The sequence below is a fragment of the Bos indicus x Bos taurus genome, chromosome 2 (genome assembly GCF_003369695.1).
Source record: "Bos indicus x Bos taurus breed Angus x Brahman F1 hybrid chromosome 2, Bos_hybrid_MaternalHap_v2.0, whole genome shotgun sequence".
NCBI lineage: Eukaryota > Metazoa > Chordata > Mammalia > Artiodactyla > Bovidae > Bos > Bos indicus x Bos taurus.
This window is the reverse complement of record NC_040077.1, coordinates 89,939,777-89,957,053: the sequence shown is the minus strand read 5'-3', so window position 1 is coordinate 89,957,053 and position 17,277 is coordinate 89,939,777. Positions and strand designations below refer to the sequence as shown.

The 17,277-nt window shown below is 36.4% G+C and overlaps 1 protein-coding gene across 1 annotated transcript in view; it reads right to left on the bottom strand.

Moving 5' to 3' along the window:
- Nucleotides 1–2,211: 2,211 nt before the first annotated feature.
- STRADB (STE20 related adaptor beta) overlaps nt 2,212–17,277 on the bottom strand; it is a 31,392-nt gene continuing 16,326 nt past the window's right edge. Inside the window, exons 4-12 of the mRNA XM_027564364.1 lie at nt 11,755–11,854; nt 8,427–8,548; nt 7,435–7,543; nt 6,472–6,595; nt 5,255–5,426; nt 4,850–4,954; nt 4,442–4,686; nt 3,398–3,440; nt 2,212–2,942 (exon numbers count right to left, since the gene is read on the bottom strand). Of these exons, the coding sequence (XP_027420165.1) occupies nt 2,799–2,942; nt 3,398–3,440; nt 4,442–4,686; nt 4,850–4,954; nt 5,255–5,426; nt 6,472–6,595; nt 7,435–7,543; nt 8,427–8,548; nt 11,755–11,854 (1,164 nt within the window). The 3' untranslated portion in view covers nt 2,212–2,798. The remainder of the gene's footprint in view (nt 2,943–3,397; nt 3,441–4,441; nt 4,687–4,849; nt 4,955–5,254; nt 5,427–6,471; nt 6,596–7,434; nt 7,544–8,426; nt 8,549–11,754; nt 11,855–17,277) is intronic.

The window sequence follows — 17,277 nt, the reverse complement described above, 5'->3', positions numbered from 1 at the left end:
GACTAGTTTAATCTCCTTGTAGTCCAAGGAACTCTCCAAAGTCTTCCCCAGCACCACATTTTGAAAGCAAAAATTCTTTGGTGCTCAGCCTTCCTTATGGTCCAACTATCACATCCATACATGACTACTAGAAAAACCATAGCTTTAACTGGTTATGGGATGTTTAATTTTTTTGTTTTTGTTTTGTTTTTTTTTTAAAGTTAACCATTTTTATTTTAAAAATTCTTTTCTTTTTAATGGGTGTACATGTGTTCCCCATCCTGAACCCCCCTCCCACCTCTCTCCCCATCCCATCCCTCAGGGTCATCCCAGTGGACAAGCCCTGAGCAACCTGTCCCATGCATTGAACCTGGACTGGCGATCTGTTTCACATATGATAATATACATGTTTCAATGCTATTCTCCCAAATCATTAACTTAAAAAAGTTAACAGTTTTTAAAAAATTTGTTTTAATTGGGATATAATGGCTTTACAATATTGTGTTAGTTTCTGCTGCACAACAACGTGAATCAGCTGTAAGTATCCGTATGCCCCCTCCCTCCTGGTCCTCCCTCCCACCCCATGCCCCATCCCACCCCTCTAGGTCATCGCAGAGCACTGAGCTGAGCTCCCTGTGTTACATAGCAGCTTCCCACTAGCTAGCTATTTTACACATGGTAGTGTACGTATGTCAGTGATAACTCAATTCGTCCTACCCTCTCCTTTCCCACCATGTGTCCACAAGTCCATTTTCTATGCCTGCATCTCTTTTTCTGCCCTGCAAATAGGTTCATCACCATTTTTCTAGATTCCACATATATATATGCATTAATATACAATATTTTTCTTTTTCTGACTTACTTCATTCTGTACGACAGATTCTAGGGTCATACACATCACTGTAACTGACCAAATCTCATTCAATTTCATTCCTTTTTTGTTCCTTTTAAGCTCTGTGATGACCTAGAGGAGTAGAATGTGGAACTGGGGTGGGAGGGAGGAGGTTATATACACACACACATATATAGCTGATTCACACTATTGTACAGCAGAAACTAACACAACATTGTAAAGCAATTATCCTCCAATGAAAAAAAATACCTTACAAATACACAGAAAACCTACAGTTACCAAAGGGTTAAGTAGGTGGAGGGATAAATCAGACGTTTGGGATTAACAGATACACACTACTATATATAAGTAAACAATAAGGATCTACTGTATAGCACAGGGAACTATAGTCAATATCTTTTAGTCTATACTAGAAAAGAATCTGAAGAGAACATGAGAGAGAGACATACATATATCACTTTGCTATACACCTAAAACTAACACATTGTAAGTCAACTATATTTACTACTTAAAAAAAAAAAAAAATCCACTGGCTTTGTTTCTCTGGAGAACCCTAATATAGTGGAACTGAGAGGCACTGTACCTTGGCCTCCAGTCACCTTTTGCAGTACACATATTGACTCTCCACACAGATTTTGGAGAATTTCCTCTATGGTTCCTCTTGCTGAGGGGAATTTAGGAGGTTAGTGAGATGAACTATAGCTCCCCGACCCCCAACTACAGCCCCACCTCAAAGCCTCAGTTGGTACTTGTCTCGTCTCTCTCTACTTTGGCAAGTCTTGGAGGCTTCTTGATGGAGTAACCCAAACATCCTTGAGGGAGACTGGCCAATAAACATGAAAAGATTTGTGTTTTTAACTATTAATTTGTATATTATTTATCTCATTAGTATCAAGTCTTAAAGCAATCATTTAAAAATAATTTTTAATGTAATGTCAAGTGTGTGCAAGTAAAATCTGCTAATTGAGGTAAACCCAACTTATCACAGTCCAAAATACATATTCCCTTTAAGACAGCATAGCCCCTTTGGCTAATAAGGTAAAACCTCAAGTTCTCTATGTCTTTATATGTTGTACCCCCTACAGGAGCAAGAATAATCATATAAAGGGCTGGAAGATCTGCTTCCACTGAATCAAATACCAAGTTGTCCCCAGTTCAAGAGGTTATATATCTATTTCTCTGAGAAAGAGCTTTCCTTGGCAAAACAAATTATAATCTATGTTTTAGCTCTGTCAAACCACACAAAATTATTAAGTATAAACTCAATTCAATAAATCTTTATTGAGCTCCCATGGAGTGCATGAATTTAGGATCTATAATTTATATAAGTAGAAAACTGTTACTTTAGCCCCTTTAAAAAAAAAACAAATTACAACTTCTGTGTGTATTTCAAGTGAATCATTTAATGTGAGTGAGGCTCAGTTTGACATTACCAGAAATATTAACAGAAGAAAGTGGGAAAGTATAAGCATTTTCCCTTCTATCAGAAAAGGGTTTGACGCCAGGATAAAACCCTGTTGTTTTAACAATGGCTGATCAAAAAGGCTAGGATCTGGAAGTAAAAAATGTACTTAGAAGCACTGTCCTCTGTGGGCTCATTCCCCTGAGGGCAGCAAAATTCTGAAAAATTTAACTGGCTCAAAAATCATACTGAGAGATCAAAAAGAACAGTTAGTCACAGCTTGGGGAAGAGTATTTTTTTCATGTCATCTGTCATCTACAGATGATACTAAATGTAGTTAGAGTAATAATTCCAAAGTTTCCCTGGAGTTGTCAGAGCACTCTGAGCTAACCAAACGGGCTATAAACTCCTGCTCCTTTGAACAGAGTGGTTTCAAATGATACATTCTCCAGTGCACCAACTGTATTTTCAAGTATAATTCTAGTATTTGTACCTAGCAATACAGAAGAAAAAGCAGCAGGGAGAAAGTGTCAAGTATATAGGACATAAAAGGATCCGGCAGCCCTAGAATTCCCAGTTTGAGTCTTTTTCATCAGGAAAATCACATTCTGGCTCAGTCCACGGTGATGCTGGAGACAGTGATATTGATGGCTTGTGACAAGGAGGAGGCAACAGTGAAAGTATTGAACTCTGGTTTTCTTCTTTCATCTGTTAAATAAACTCAAAATAAGGTTGAAGGCACATAAATTCAATACATTAACTTTTAAAAAATAATAACTTTTAAAGAAGTCATGTTATAAGTGTTTAAATTGTTTTAGGTATTTTCATTTAAACATGCCTTTGATTCTGATCATCTGAAAACAAGAAGTAGTACTAACCAAATAAACTGATTTTTATCAGAATTATTTTCCCCCTCCATCATTTCTAGCCAATATAGAAAAATACCTCTAAATTAATCAAAATATAAACTTAGAATAAAGTAACATGTGATGATATTCCATTTGTTTTATTTTAGAAAGTCTACAAAAATGTTTTGTTTTAATTTTACCTTGTAAGAAAGTTATTAAGAATCTCAGTAACCAAACTGTCCCATTAAGCTAACAAAATGATGTGACTGTAATAGTACTAAAAAACATCTAGACAACAAAGATAAATTAGCTCACCTGTTTGAAGAAAACATGGGACAGTAAGCTGCTTGCTGATGGCCTGAAATTTTTTTTAAAAAAATTATAAAAAAAGAACCTATTAGAATGTAGATATTTTGGTTTAAACTGTTAGAACATAAGTTTAAAGCTATAAAACTCAATATACAAAAATCGAAAGGAAAAAGGATGTATGTAAAGAGGTCCAATTCTTAGCTTCAACCTTGACTAATTAATTCTAGAGATTGTCTTCAACTACTCCATGATTTTCCTCATAGCTCAGTTGGTAAAAAATCCGCCTGCAATGCAGGAGAGCCCGGTTCGATTCCCGGGTTGGGAAGATCCGCTGGAGAAGGGATAGGCTGCCCACTCCATAGTCTACCCACTCCAGTATTCCTGGGCTTCCCTTGTGGCTCAGCTGGTAAAGAATCCACCTGCAATGTGGGAGACCTGGGTTCGATCCCTGGGTTAGGAAGATCTCCTGGAGAAGGGAAAGGCTATCCTCTCCAGTATTCTGGTCTGGAGAATTCCATGGACTGTATAGTCCATGGTGTCAAAGAGTTGGACACGACTGAGTGACCTTTACTTTCACTCCATGACTTAACATTTATTAGGCACTAACTAATTGTAACAAATTATCCTAGGCATTAAGGAGCTTAAAAAAAAAATTGACACCTTATTTCTAAAATATTAATGCTAATAGTTATCTATGATAATAATTACTTTAATACCAGCAACTAACACTCTTGTACTGCTTGGAAGTTTCTAAAATGGCTTAACATAAGCATAGTAACTCATGTCCAGAAACATTAACTGATTTTTGTAAGGGGATTCGGTTAGGAAATGATACAGTGGGGACTCAAGCCCAAGTATTGACTTCAAACCTAGTATTCTTCCCATTTCTTCACTGTCTCTACTTGCTTTAGGCAGTGGTATTTTCTGGATTAGTCTATAGTTTTTTGGAAAAAAGACTGATAGAAGATTTGAACTTGGCATGAAGCAAATATCACAAAAACTTTTATGAAACACGGATGTTTTATGCTATTTAGATCTGACCGGTATTACCTTTTCTCAGGATCCTGTTGCAAACAGAGCTGTACCAAGCTGAGGAAGGCAGGAGAGAATGTTTTTGAGGAGGGTGTTTGCAATCTGTCACTATTTACGGTGCGAGTTCCACTGGAGACATGTACACTTTCTCCAATCCCAGAGTCTACACCTGATCGTGAATTTTTCATTCTGGATTCTGACTGAGGAAAAATACTGGCATCCAATGGACTGTAGGGAGGACCTTTCAGTTTCTGTAATAACATCTAAAAGAAGAAAATTTTCCTTCAACCTTTTTCAGGCAAAATATTAAAACAATAACAATGACAGTAAGGATCCTAAGAGTTTAAAAGATGTTTAAAAGAAATTATCTAGAACATAAGGGATCTCGTGAAGGGAAAGTAGTTCAGGAATTTTGGCAGCACTTACCTGTGTCCTGTGCATGTCTTGGAAAGGAACCTGCCCACTGGCCAATTCACAGGCTGTAATCCCAACGCTGTAAATATCTGACTTTACATTATATCCATGTAAATCCTATAGAACAATTAATTTGAAGTCCTTTAGTGTAAATACCCTTTAAAAAGTTATATACATATGCTTTTTTTTTGATAAAGGATGGTGATTAATAATGGAAAAAACTCGTGAGAAATCAAGATACACCTAATATTTGATATACATTTTAAAATTCCTAACAATAATTTTGATAAGAAAGAATAAAAAAAGTCTTGCAGTAGGCCTTTCATCAGTCTGAATGTAAGGGCACAATTGTCCTTTTGTCAAACTCAGAAGACACTCAAGACGCATAGACAACCCAATGCAATGGCCACACCTGACCTGTCTCAGTAGTTCTGGACTCAGCCACGGCTGCACTGATGTGCTGAACTGTGGGAAATCATACACAGCCCTATGCCTCTGTCCGTGCTTAACCAAACTATGCAGGTGGAACAGGCCAGAGAGGGTCACTAGGCCATCACCAGAAATGAGGATATGGCTGGCTTTAATACTCCTAGAACAAAAAGAAACAATCCTAAATACTAAGAAATTGGCCAAGAAAGAAAGAATAGAAATATGGTCAGAATAAATTCATGTATTCCCTTGGAAATTAAATACTCTTTATAAAATAATATTTAAAGCACGAAGTTATAATTTAAAGTTAAATGCAATATTATCCAATAAAAGATAGCCTCTGATGGTATTAACAAAATTTATAAAGACATGCCTAATATAAAAATTTCCTTTGTCAAATATAGAAGAGCCTTGTTTTTCATTTGAAACATGGAAAATTGGAAACTAATAGAGCAGGATGGCCAATAGTCTGGTAAAGTATAATAAAAGCTTGATTAATTAGAATACTATCTGTTAGAAATCTTCAGTTAACCAGAATGCTGCTAAGAAATAATAAACAGTAAGAAAAAAAGCTTTAAGGAGGTAAAATAATAAGAAAACAAGCTTATTTAAAAGTAACTTAATTAAAAAGGAAAAAAATTTCCCAAGTATCTCAGAGCAGCACTGTTTTCAACATTCAGCCGATCACTTCTGTACCTACAGTTTGGCAACTAGAGAACTGGTATTTAGTATGATAATCTCAATGTGCTACATACAAAAACACTTAAGAAATCAAAGGTTTAGTTACAACCTGTATACAATATAAACATGACATAAAGCTGAAAAGCAGGTAAAGCAGCTCTTTATTTGCTTAAGAAAAAAACAAAACACAAGAGCTAACTAGGATCCCACTCCCCACAGCTTATAGTTGAAACAGGCAGGTTCTTGTATCCCTCATCACTGAGACATGAGCTCACTGGAGAGCAGGCATTTCACCCCAGTGCTGAGCAAAGCACTTGGCACAGAGGAGGTGGGCTGAACATTTCTGGTGAATGAACCAAAAAATGTAAGCATCTACTTTAACTACTGGTCCCTTCCTCCCCCAATATTCATTTGCAAATTTCCTATCCTCCATTTTAACACTCAACTGTTTCTTCCTAAAAGCTCCCTAAAATATTTCTTCCTCTCAAATTCTTTCATTTTGTAAAGTACAAATAAGTACATACCTGTGAATACAGCCATTTTGATGCAGATAGTTCAACCCTCTCACTGCTCCAAAGAGAATGTTCCTTATTAAAGTTTCACTCATTCCTTCAGGAAAGTAAGTCCTCAAGAGTTGACTTGCTGAACCTGAAAGAGACCCCTGAAATCCTCAGATGAACACTAAAAGTGACTTTGTTTCTATGTTTTAAATGTTCTTATCAACAATCAACACATACACTCATGCTACATTTTAGAGTCTAACCATTTTCCTATGCAAAGGTAATTTCCCTTCAAGAATCTTTAAAAAGACTTTTCTAATGACATGCTAGAGATTAGGACAGTGAATAATGCTCAATATTAGTGAAAAAATACATACTGTGTGAGAATATATATATTTTTAAACCCACAGGCAATCCATAAAAGCATTCTAAAAAAAATCAAACCTCTAAAATCCATTTATTTATTCGACACACCTACTGATCACTACTTTATGCTAGGTATTTTATGAGTACCTGGGGACACCAAAAGGAAAAATACATACATGATCCTGCCCTTGAGAAGCTCAAATCCAGAGAAGGAAGACAGATACACAGATGTTTACAATGCAGTTAAATTAGTTTACAAATGCAGAGAAACAAAGACAGGGATGGTGTACACAAATAGGAAAACTACATCTACTTGAAGAAAAATAGCAGCTCTCCATTGACAGAGAAAGGAAACTGAAGGGAAAAAAGACAGTTTGTTCAAAGGCATGGATTTCTTGGAGAAATCAGAGGTGGTTTCACTGATCATGAGAGCCATTCTACCTTTTTTTCTGAAGACTAAATTCAACATGAACCAGATATAGAAATATATCATGAAATCTAAAATTGGCCAGGTTTATAAATTAAAAGTAGTAAACCATAAATCTAAGATCACACTCATCCTTAAAATTACATCATCCAGGCTAAACCATGAGTTATTTTACCTAAAATGAGTTTTCTTACCATAGGCCATAAAAGGAGAAATAACCCAAAGCCAGCTGCCAACAGTGAAAACAGTCCAGTAAGTTGTAATATTGGGATGCCGGAAAAAGTGGGATAGAATCACTGCTTTCTAGTATAGACACACAAGAGACAAGACATTTAAAAACAATGGTTTTTCCTTCATAATGAAGATAACAGCAGTGGCAGCTTACTAGTACTAATAATGGAGTTTTTTAGTACTAAGCACTGTTCTTGTACTGTCACGTCTTTCAATCTCACAACCACTACACAGAGTATGTGGCATTGTAATTCCCATTTTATAGAAGAGAATATTTAAAAACAAGATAGAAAATTTGTTCAAGAGCACATAATTAATGAAAGTAGGACAGTCTGACTCCAGAGGTCATATTCAATAACTGTTCTGTGTTCTTATGATAGAAACATTTAAAAAATACATTAAAACATGAAGATAAAAGTCCCTTCTAACACTAAATGATAGAACCACTGTTAATATTTCAGTATAATTTCTTCCAATCTTTTTCTGCTCAATGTACATGTGCACAAATATGTTAAATACATTAAAAATTGAGATAATATAAAAATGAAATCCTTTCTCTTTTATATCAAAAATGATTAGTGACAATGGAAATAGTATTATAATATTCCTGAAATGCAATCTGTTAAAATTTATCAATTCAGAAGCTAATTTAACTTAGCCGTATGAAAAAGAAACTGTTTGCTTTTGTTTTTTTCTATTTTCCTATTATTTGTGACTGGACTGATGAGGAATATTTAAATTAATTTCAGACCAGTGTTTCAAATATGACATTCATTTGAAGGAACTTAGAGTAGACACCAAAGTTTGAATTTATTTGTTTTTATGTTTATTAAAAGAAATGAATCTACCTTTTTCTAACAGAAGTACTAATTTGTGAAAAAGAAAAGTTCTTACAAATGTATCTCCTCAAATAGACATTAAATTAGATGTATCTTTTTTTTTTTTGTATTGTTACCTGTAAAGCTTTTAGGCGTTCTTCAGTGCAGTTTTCCAGATTTGTAATTTTTATAGTGACCAGTGTTCCTGTAGGAGTATGCCGTGCAAGATGGACAGAAGTCAAGTTGTCAAATCCCCTTCCTAAAATCAGACGTAAAACTCATGTTAAAAACCAAAGAGAGAAACTGATAACCTGGACTTTATCAAAATTAACTTTTGCTCTTCAAGAAAACACTGATAAGAAAATGGGAAGGCAAGCCACTGACTCAAAGTATTAACAATATTTGTATCTGATAGGACTCACATCCAGGGTACCACATAAAGAACTCCTACAGCTCTATAATAAATGACAAACATCCCAATTAAAAATTATGCAGAAGATTAAACAGGCAAGCCAAAAAGTAGAAAAGAAATGGCCAATAAGCACATGAAAAGATGTTCAAGATAGAGGAGCACAAATTAAACACAGTATAACATTATATACCTATTGTAATGGCTAATACTGTGACTTGATAAACAAGTTGTGACATACTTCAACAACAGAATGTTACTCAGCAATCCCCTGCTCCAAGTCCCCGGCAACCACTGATATAATTTGTTTGTTATGTAAATAGTATCATAAGGAGTACAGTTTTTTAGGGTCTGGCTTCTTTCACTTATCATAATGCTTTTAAGATTCATCCATGTTTTAGTAATTTCTTTCTATTGCAGAGTAATAATAGGACTTCCCTGTAGCTCAAACAGTAAATAATCTGCCTGCAATGCAGGAGACCAGGGTTCAATCCCTGGGTTGGGAAGTTCCTCTGGAGAAGGGAATGGCAATCTACTCCAATATTCAGATGGTAAAAGAATCTGCCTGCAGTGTGGAGACCCAGATTCGATCCCTGGATCTGGAAGATCCCCTTGAGAAGGAAATGGCAACCCATTCCAGTATTCTTGCCTGGAAAATCCCAGGGACAGAGGTGCCTGGCAGAGTAATAATCCATCAAATGTACATACCACAATTTATTTATCTGTTCATAAGTTGATAAGGTACTTGGGTTGTTTTCAGTCTTTGGTGACTATAGAAATAAAATTGCCAAAAACATTCTTTAAGTAGACACATGTTTTCATTTTTCTCTGGCAAATACCTTCAAGCGGGATTGCTGGGTCATGTATTTAGCCTTATAAGAAGTTGTGAAAATGTTTTTGAAAGTGGCTGAACCACTTTGCATTCCCACAAGCGATGTGTACGAACTGCAGTTGCTTGACATACTTACCAGCATTTGTTGCTGTTAGTTTTTAAACTAAAAACATCTAGAACGGTAATCTATTAACAGACATCTAATAAATATTAGTTTCCTCCCTCTCTCCACAGTCACCAAATTCTGCCACTTTTACTGTTGAAGTGAAGTTAATCTGAGGTTCATCCCTTTCTCCCCAGTATCAGCACCACTTGCCCAAGTCCTGTCCTTATTCTCTGGATAGACTGACTTCCTCACCTGCCCTACATTCTGAACCAGCACATGCACCAAAATCACTGATGGAGCCACTTCAAAAGCCTGTGCCAAGGTCCCATTCACCAGAAATTTTGATTCAGTAGGTCTGATGGGATTCATACACTGCAATTTTTAAAAAGACTCAGGTGATGAGGATGATACTTCTGGTTTTAAACCAGTGATCTTCTCTGTCTTTCAGGTTATTGCCTGGAACTGCTGCCAGTTGTCCTAAATTTAACATTTTATCAAAAGAAAGGTACTACAGTGCAGCAGCTGAGAGCTTAGACCTTACAAGGACAAAAGTCTGCTTTCAAATTACTTAAATTCTCAGAGTCTCAGTATCTTCATCTATTAAATGGGAGGAGTAAATGAGCGAGATGGAAAAAATTCATACAAAATGTTCAGCCTAATGCCTACTGGATGCTATTATTATCATCATCACAATTCCACAATGTCTCTTTAGCACAAAGTGTGAACCTCTATACACCCCATATAAGGTCTTCCACAATATGTTCCAAACCTCCTTTTTCAGATGTATCCATTTATTTTTCAGATTTCTCTCCTTACTGCCTATGTTCTCTTTGTTCCTGAATCTAGGCACAGAGCAACCACGTTGATAGTCCTTCCTCAGTCACCTACTGGAGTATTTTTTAAATCTTTTTTTATTGACATCATCTGAAAGTCCTTTTTAATTTGGGGAGCATTTTCTACCAGTGCTATTTTACTGTATAAAAAGTAAAATCCTTATTCTTTGTCACCTTGACCCTAGCAGGTGAGGGTCAATGATCTAAGCTTAGTCAACTGGAGGATGAAGTAAGTGACAAAGGAAGCAGGGGCAGTCAGAATTCACTTAAAACTTATCTAAAATCCCATTTTTAGTAGAAATTTTTTTCATTTAAGTGTGGAACTCCCCAGTGGGGTCCAGTGTCTGGTGGTAAAAGCACCTACTCATGTACATTAGCGAGGCTGCTCTTATGCTGTGACCCTTCTTGTGGTTTTAGCCACAGAGCTTCTCTTGGCTTTTTCCAAGTATATTTTTCTAGCCAATGATTCTGTGAGTTAGCAAAATTGCTCAAAAAATTCCTTCTTTGATTCTGTTGTTTGAACAAAACCCCTGACTAGAATATTTAGTAAACTTTTCCTCATACTTCAGGATCCAGCCCCTTTTTTGCCATCTTCCTTGACTCCTAGGAGAGTCACGATGAACAGTTGGATGCTCCATCTTCTCTGTTCCCATAACGCTTAGCATAGCTCTACTACAGTACTTTCCCGTACATAAGACAAAGCTGTCTTTCATGTTTATCTTCCCAGAGAGGATGTGAACTCCTCAAGTGTTTTACATGGCTTTATATCCCTGGCACCTAACACAGTACCTTTTTGCAGTGCTTAACAGATGTTTCTGAATAGTCAAAACAAATTTTCACATGTATAAGACTATAAATGATAACTCAGCCTGTTCCAAACCTAACTGAAAAAAGTTTCTACTACAAATGGAATTTTAGGTAAGGTTTTAAGTTAGAAGAAAGTAATTTGGTTAAAGGACTGTGACTGAAAAGATTCACATGATTTGATTTAATTCAGACAAATGATGAGAGGTTTCCTACAATAAAGGTACAAATACTTATTCAGTGTCCTCCTCCTCTACAAGTACTTCAGTGAAAAAGTAAAAATTCTAGAAGGTAATCTTGAAAAAAATCTGGCTACTGTTTTAGGACAAATAAAATTAATAGATCCATTTGATTGACACAATTAACATTTAGTTCTATGATGTGGGTAACAACAGAAAAAGACTGCTAACAAAATAATCATTTGTCATCAATTTCATTTCTAACAATGATGAGTCAAATAATTGCACTGTATAATTATTACCTATTTCCACTTGGAGTTCATAGTGAGAAACATTGGTGGAACAGATCACTTCACTGGCTCTAGTGGACGAAGGCCGCAAGGAAAGGGTTGGCTCATCAACCTGCATTGTTTTGAAAACATGAAAACAAAATAGGTATAAACTTTTTTGGTGCCCCAACTGAGTCCCTTACTCCAGTATAAAATACTGATATTGTCTTTTCAAACACATAAGTGCTTATTAGGAAGGTATTGAAAGGTGGCTTGAGAGACTATTTTAAGATCCAAAAAGTATTCACAATAGCTAACAAGTTATGCCTATCAGCCTGTGAAGTAGGGTAGGGCTAGAGAAGCAGATTTACAGGTAGTGAAGAACACTTTTCAGCTCAATTTTCAGGAAGCATTGTCAGGAGCTGCTAAGAATGGCTGTTGAGCCCTTGGGGTATCTAACAAATATATCAAGGGAAGAGATGAAAATATATGCAAATAGATGAAAAATATTCTATTCTGCTGTTCTTGCTTCAAGTGGTTGCCAGTTACAATCATTACACATTCAGCTATTCTGCTCAACTAGTGGAGATGTTAACAGTTAAGGAACAATTTCCACACTGTGGCTTATTAAAAGAAGCTGAAGAAGTTTTTCACAAGATGAGATGAATCAGAAGGGAGGTCAGAAAGAAAAATAAACCTCAAGAGATGGGAGAAAAGAATAGGGTATAGAAATCCTGAGTTAATGACCTACTACTGTGGCCTTTCACAGGGTACTATGGAGTCAAGAGTCCTAAGTCTGCACCAGATCCCAGGGGCAGTAAAATAACATACATGCAGGAGAAAGAAGTGACCAGCACCACTGGTGTCATATGATAGCCACGAGGATTTCCAAGACACTTAGTAGCCTTTACAGGCACCAGTAGGTGGCAGGAATCTTGTCATTACCTCCAAGGTAAAATGAATGAAGAGGCAGTTAGAAATAACATTACTATGTACTAGGAATTCTGCTAACCACTTTTTACATTTGATTCTACATGTTCCCTAAACTTTTAAGAGAGCAGAATATAATTATAAGATCCTGGCAAAGGTGAATAAAGGTGAATAGTCTTCAAGAGGGATAAAAGACTGTAAAAAAGAAATTCTACCATATGACTGGAAATAATCCCAATGAAGAAAGAAATCTAAAAAAACCAATTCAATTTCTTTAGAATAGTAGTCTTATTAAACTCAGATTTAAAGAACACTATAAGAGAGAGAATGAAGAGCATATAGCAATTTTTAAAAAATTCAAAGTGATAAGCTGTAAGTCTGTCAGGAAGGCTAGAGCACAGAATGAATTGAGACTTACAGTTCACTGCTAGAAAAAATATGGCATCAGATTATCAGATGATGGGTTGAAATCAGGCTAATAAACCTCTATTTTGCATCCATCAACTCCATTAGGGAACAGTCTTCTTTAAACTAAAGATGCACTTAATTTGTAATTAAGTAGCTGAAGACCAAAACAGATTGTTTTAAATAGCTTAAACCTCCAGATCAAATATCCTATTACATCTAGAATATTAAGTCTGCAAATACAGTAGAACTCAGGTGAGAAACCAGAATGGAAACAGTCAAACATTAACTCAATTTTGAGAAAAGGGAAAAATTATAAAGGGGAAAGCTTGATGCTGTTGCCCAGTAAGGTCTGGTATCAAATTACTACATAGACAGTTATGGACACTTAAGAAAACAACATTAGCAGTCACAAGAAGACAAAATAGGTTTACTAAGAGTAAATCATTTTGAACCTCAGCACTCTTTTTGATTTGATAACTAATTAGAGAATTAAAAGCAAAAATCATAGCAGTGTCCTTGTCCTTCTCAAACTTTTTAAATAATTTTCTAAAAATTCAAAAGACTTGGCTAATGAATAGTCTAGAAAAAAGTGATGAAAACAATACCATTTATAATAGCATCAAAAAGAATAAAGTACTTAGAAATTAACTTAACCAAAGCAGTGAAAGGCCTGTACAATGGAAACTACAAAATGCTGCCGAAAGAAATTAAAGAAGACATTATTGAATGGAAACACACCTCATGTTCAAAGACTGTAAGATTTAATATTATGAAAATGCAAAGCATCTCAAATAGCAAAAACACCTTGAAAAAATAATTGGAAGACTCACTCTTCCTGATTTCAAAATCTACTAGAAGCTACAGTACTTAAAACAATGCAGTACTGACAGAAAAGACAGACATATAGGGCAACAGAACAGAGAACTCAGAAATCAAACCTCATGTATATAGTCAAATGACTTTGACAAGTGTGCCAACACATTTAATAGGGCTAGGTCACTATTTTCAACAAATAGTACTAAGAACACTGGACATCCAGCTGCAAAAGAATGGATCTGGACCGTACTTAACAAAAACTAACTCAAGGTGGATCGAGAAGATATTTGCAGGTCACATTTCTGATAAGATGTTAATCAGAATACAAATTGAACTAAAACTCAAAACAAAATAAAACCCACCAACAACCCAATTCAAAAATGGGCAAAGAACCTGAATAGACATTTCTCCAAGAACACATGTATATGGTCAATAAACACATGAAAAGGTGTTCAACATCACTAATCATTCAGCTCAGTTGCTCAGTCATGTCCGACTCTTTTGCGACCCCATGAACTGCAGCACGCCAGGCCTCCCTGTCCATCACCAACTCCTGGAGTCCACCCAAACCCATGTCCATTGAGTCGGTGCTGCCATCCAACCATCTCATCCTCTGTTGTCCCCTTCTCCTCCTGCCCTGAATTTTTCCCAGCATCTGGTCTTTTCCGGTGAGTCAGCACTTCGCATCAGGTGGCCAAAGTATTGGAGTTTCAGCTTCAACATCAGTCCTTCCAATGAACACCCAGGACTGATCTCCTTTAGGATGAACTGGTTGGATCTCCTTGCAGTCCAAGGGACTCTCAAGAGTCTTCTCCAACACCACAGTTCAAAAGCATCAATTCTTCGGTGCTTGGCTTTCTTTAGTCCAACTCTCACATTCATACATGACCACTGGAAAAACCATAGCCTTGACAAGATGGACCTTTGTTGGCAAAGTAATGTCTCTGCTTTTAAATATGCTATCTAGGTTGGTCATAACTTTCCTTCCCAAGGAGTAAGCGTCTTTTAATTCCATGGCTGCAATCAACATCTGCAGTGATTTTGGAGCCCAGAAAAATAAAGTCAGCCACTGTTTCCACTGTTTCCCCATCTATTTCCCATGAAGTGATGGGACCAGATGCCATGATCTTCATTTTCTGAATGTTGAGTTTTAAGCCAACTTTTTCACTCTCCTCTTTCACCTTCATTAAGAGGCTCTTTAGTTCTTCACTTTCTGCCATAAGGGTGGTGTCATCTGCATATCTGAGGTTATTGATATTTCTCCCGGCAATCTTGATTCCAGCTTGTGCTTTCTCCTGCCCAGTGTTTCTCATGATGTACTCTGCATATAAGTTAAATAAGCAGGGTGACAATACACAGCTTTAACATACTCCTTTTCCTATTTGGAACCAGTCTGTTGTTCCATGTCCAGTTTTTTTCCAGAAAAACATTTATTTCTTTACTGACTATGCCAAACTTTTTTTTTTTTTTTTAACTTTACCATATTGTATTGGTTTTGCCATACATTGCCATGAATCCGCCACAGGGACACAGGTGCTCCCCATCCTGAACCCCTCTTCCACCTCGCTCCCCATACCATCCCTCTGGGTCATCCCAGTGCACCAGTCCCAAGCACCCTGTATCATGCATCGAACCTGGACTGGTGATTCATTTCACATATGATAATATACATGTTTCAATGCCATTCTCCCAAATCAAACCACCCTCGCTCTCTCCCACAGAGTCCAAAAGACTGTTCTATACATCTGTGTCTCTTTTGCTGTCTCGCATACAGGGTTATTGTTACCATCTTTCTAAATTCCATATATATGTATTAGTATACCGTATTGGTGTTTTTCTTTCTGGCTTACTACACTCTGTATAATAGGCTCCAGTTTCATCCACCTCATTAGAACTGATTCAAATGTATTTTTTTAATGGCTGAGTAATACTCCATTGTGTATATGTACCATAGTTTTCTTATCCATTCATCTGCTGATGGACATCTAGGTTGCTTCCATGTCCTGGCTATTATAAACAGTGCTGCGATGAACATTGGGGTACATGTGTCTCTTTCAATTCTGGTTTCCTCGGTGTGGGATTGCTGGGTCATATGGCAGTTCTATTTCCAGGTTTTTAAGGAATCTCCACACTGTTCTCCATAGTGGCTGTACTAGTTTGCATTCCCACCAACAGTGTAAGAGGGTTCCATTTTTTCCAGCATTTATTGTTTGTAGACCTTTGGATAGCAGCCATTCTGACTGGCGTGAAATGATATTTCATTGTGGTTTTAATTTGGATTTCTCTGATAAAGAGTGATGTTAAGCATTTTTTCATGTGTTTGTTAGCCATCTGTATGTCTTCTTTGGAGAAATGTCTGTTTAGTTCTTTGGCCCATTTTTTTGATTGGGTCGTTTATTTTTCTGGAATTCAGCTGCAGGAGTTGCTTGTATATTTTTGAGATTAATTCTTTGTCAGTTGCTTCATTTGCCATTATTTTCTCCCATTTTGAAGGCTGTCTTTTCACCTTGCTTATAGTTTCCTTTGTTGTGCAGAAGCTTTTTAATTTTAATTAGGTCCCATTTGTTTATTTTTGCTTTTATTTCCAATATTCTGGGAGGTGGGTCATAGAGGATCCTGCTGTGATTTATGTCAGAGAGTCTTTTGCCTATGTTCTTCTCTAGGAGTTTTATAGTTTCTGGTCTTATGTATAGATCTTTAATCCATTTTGAGTTTATTTTTGTGTATAGTGTTAGAAAGTGTTCTAGTTTCATTCTTTTAAAAGTTGTTGACCAGTTTTCCCAGCACCACTTGTTAAAGAGATTGTCTTTTCTCCATTGTATATTCTTGCCTCCTTTGTCAAAGATAAGGTGTCCATAGGTGCGTGGATTTATCTCTGGGCTTTCTATTTTCTTGCATTGATCTATATTTCTGTCTTTGTGCCAGTACCATACTGTCTTGATGACTGTGACTTTGTAGTAGAGCCTGAAGTCAGGCAGGTTGATTCCTCCAGTTCCATTCTTCTTTCTCAAGATTGCTTTGGCTATTTCAGGTTTTTTGTATTTCCATACAAATTGTGAAATTATCTGTTCTAGCTCTGTAAAAAATACCGTTGGTAGCTTGATAGGGATTACATTGAATCTATAGATTGCTTTGGGTAGTATACTCATTTTCACTATATTGATTCTTCTGATCCATCAACACGGTATATTTCTCCATCTATTAGTGTCCTCTTTGATTTCTTTCACCAGTGTTTTATAGTTTTCTATATATAGGTCTTTTGTTTCTTTAGGTAGATATATTCCTAAGTATTTTATTCTTTTCATTGCAATGGTGAATGGAATTGTTTCCTTAATTTCTCTATTTTCTCATTATTAGTGTATAGGACGGAAAAGGCAATGGCACCCCACTCCAGTACTCTTG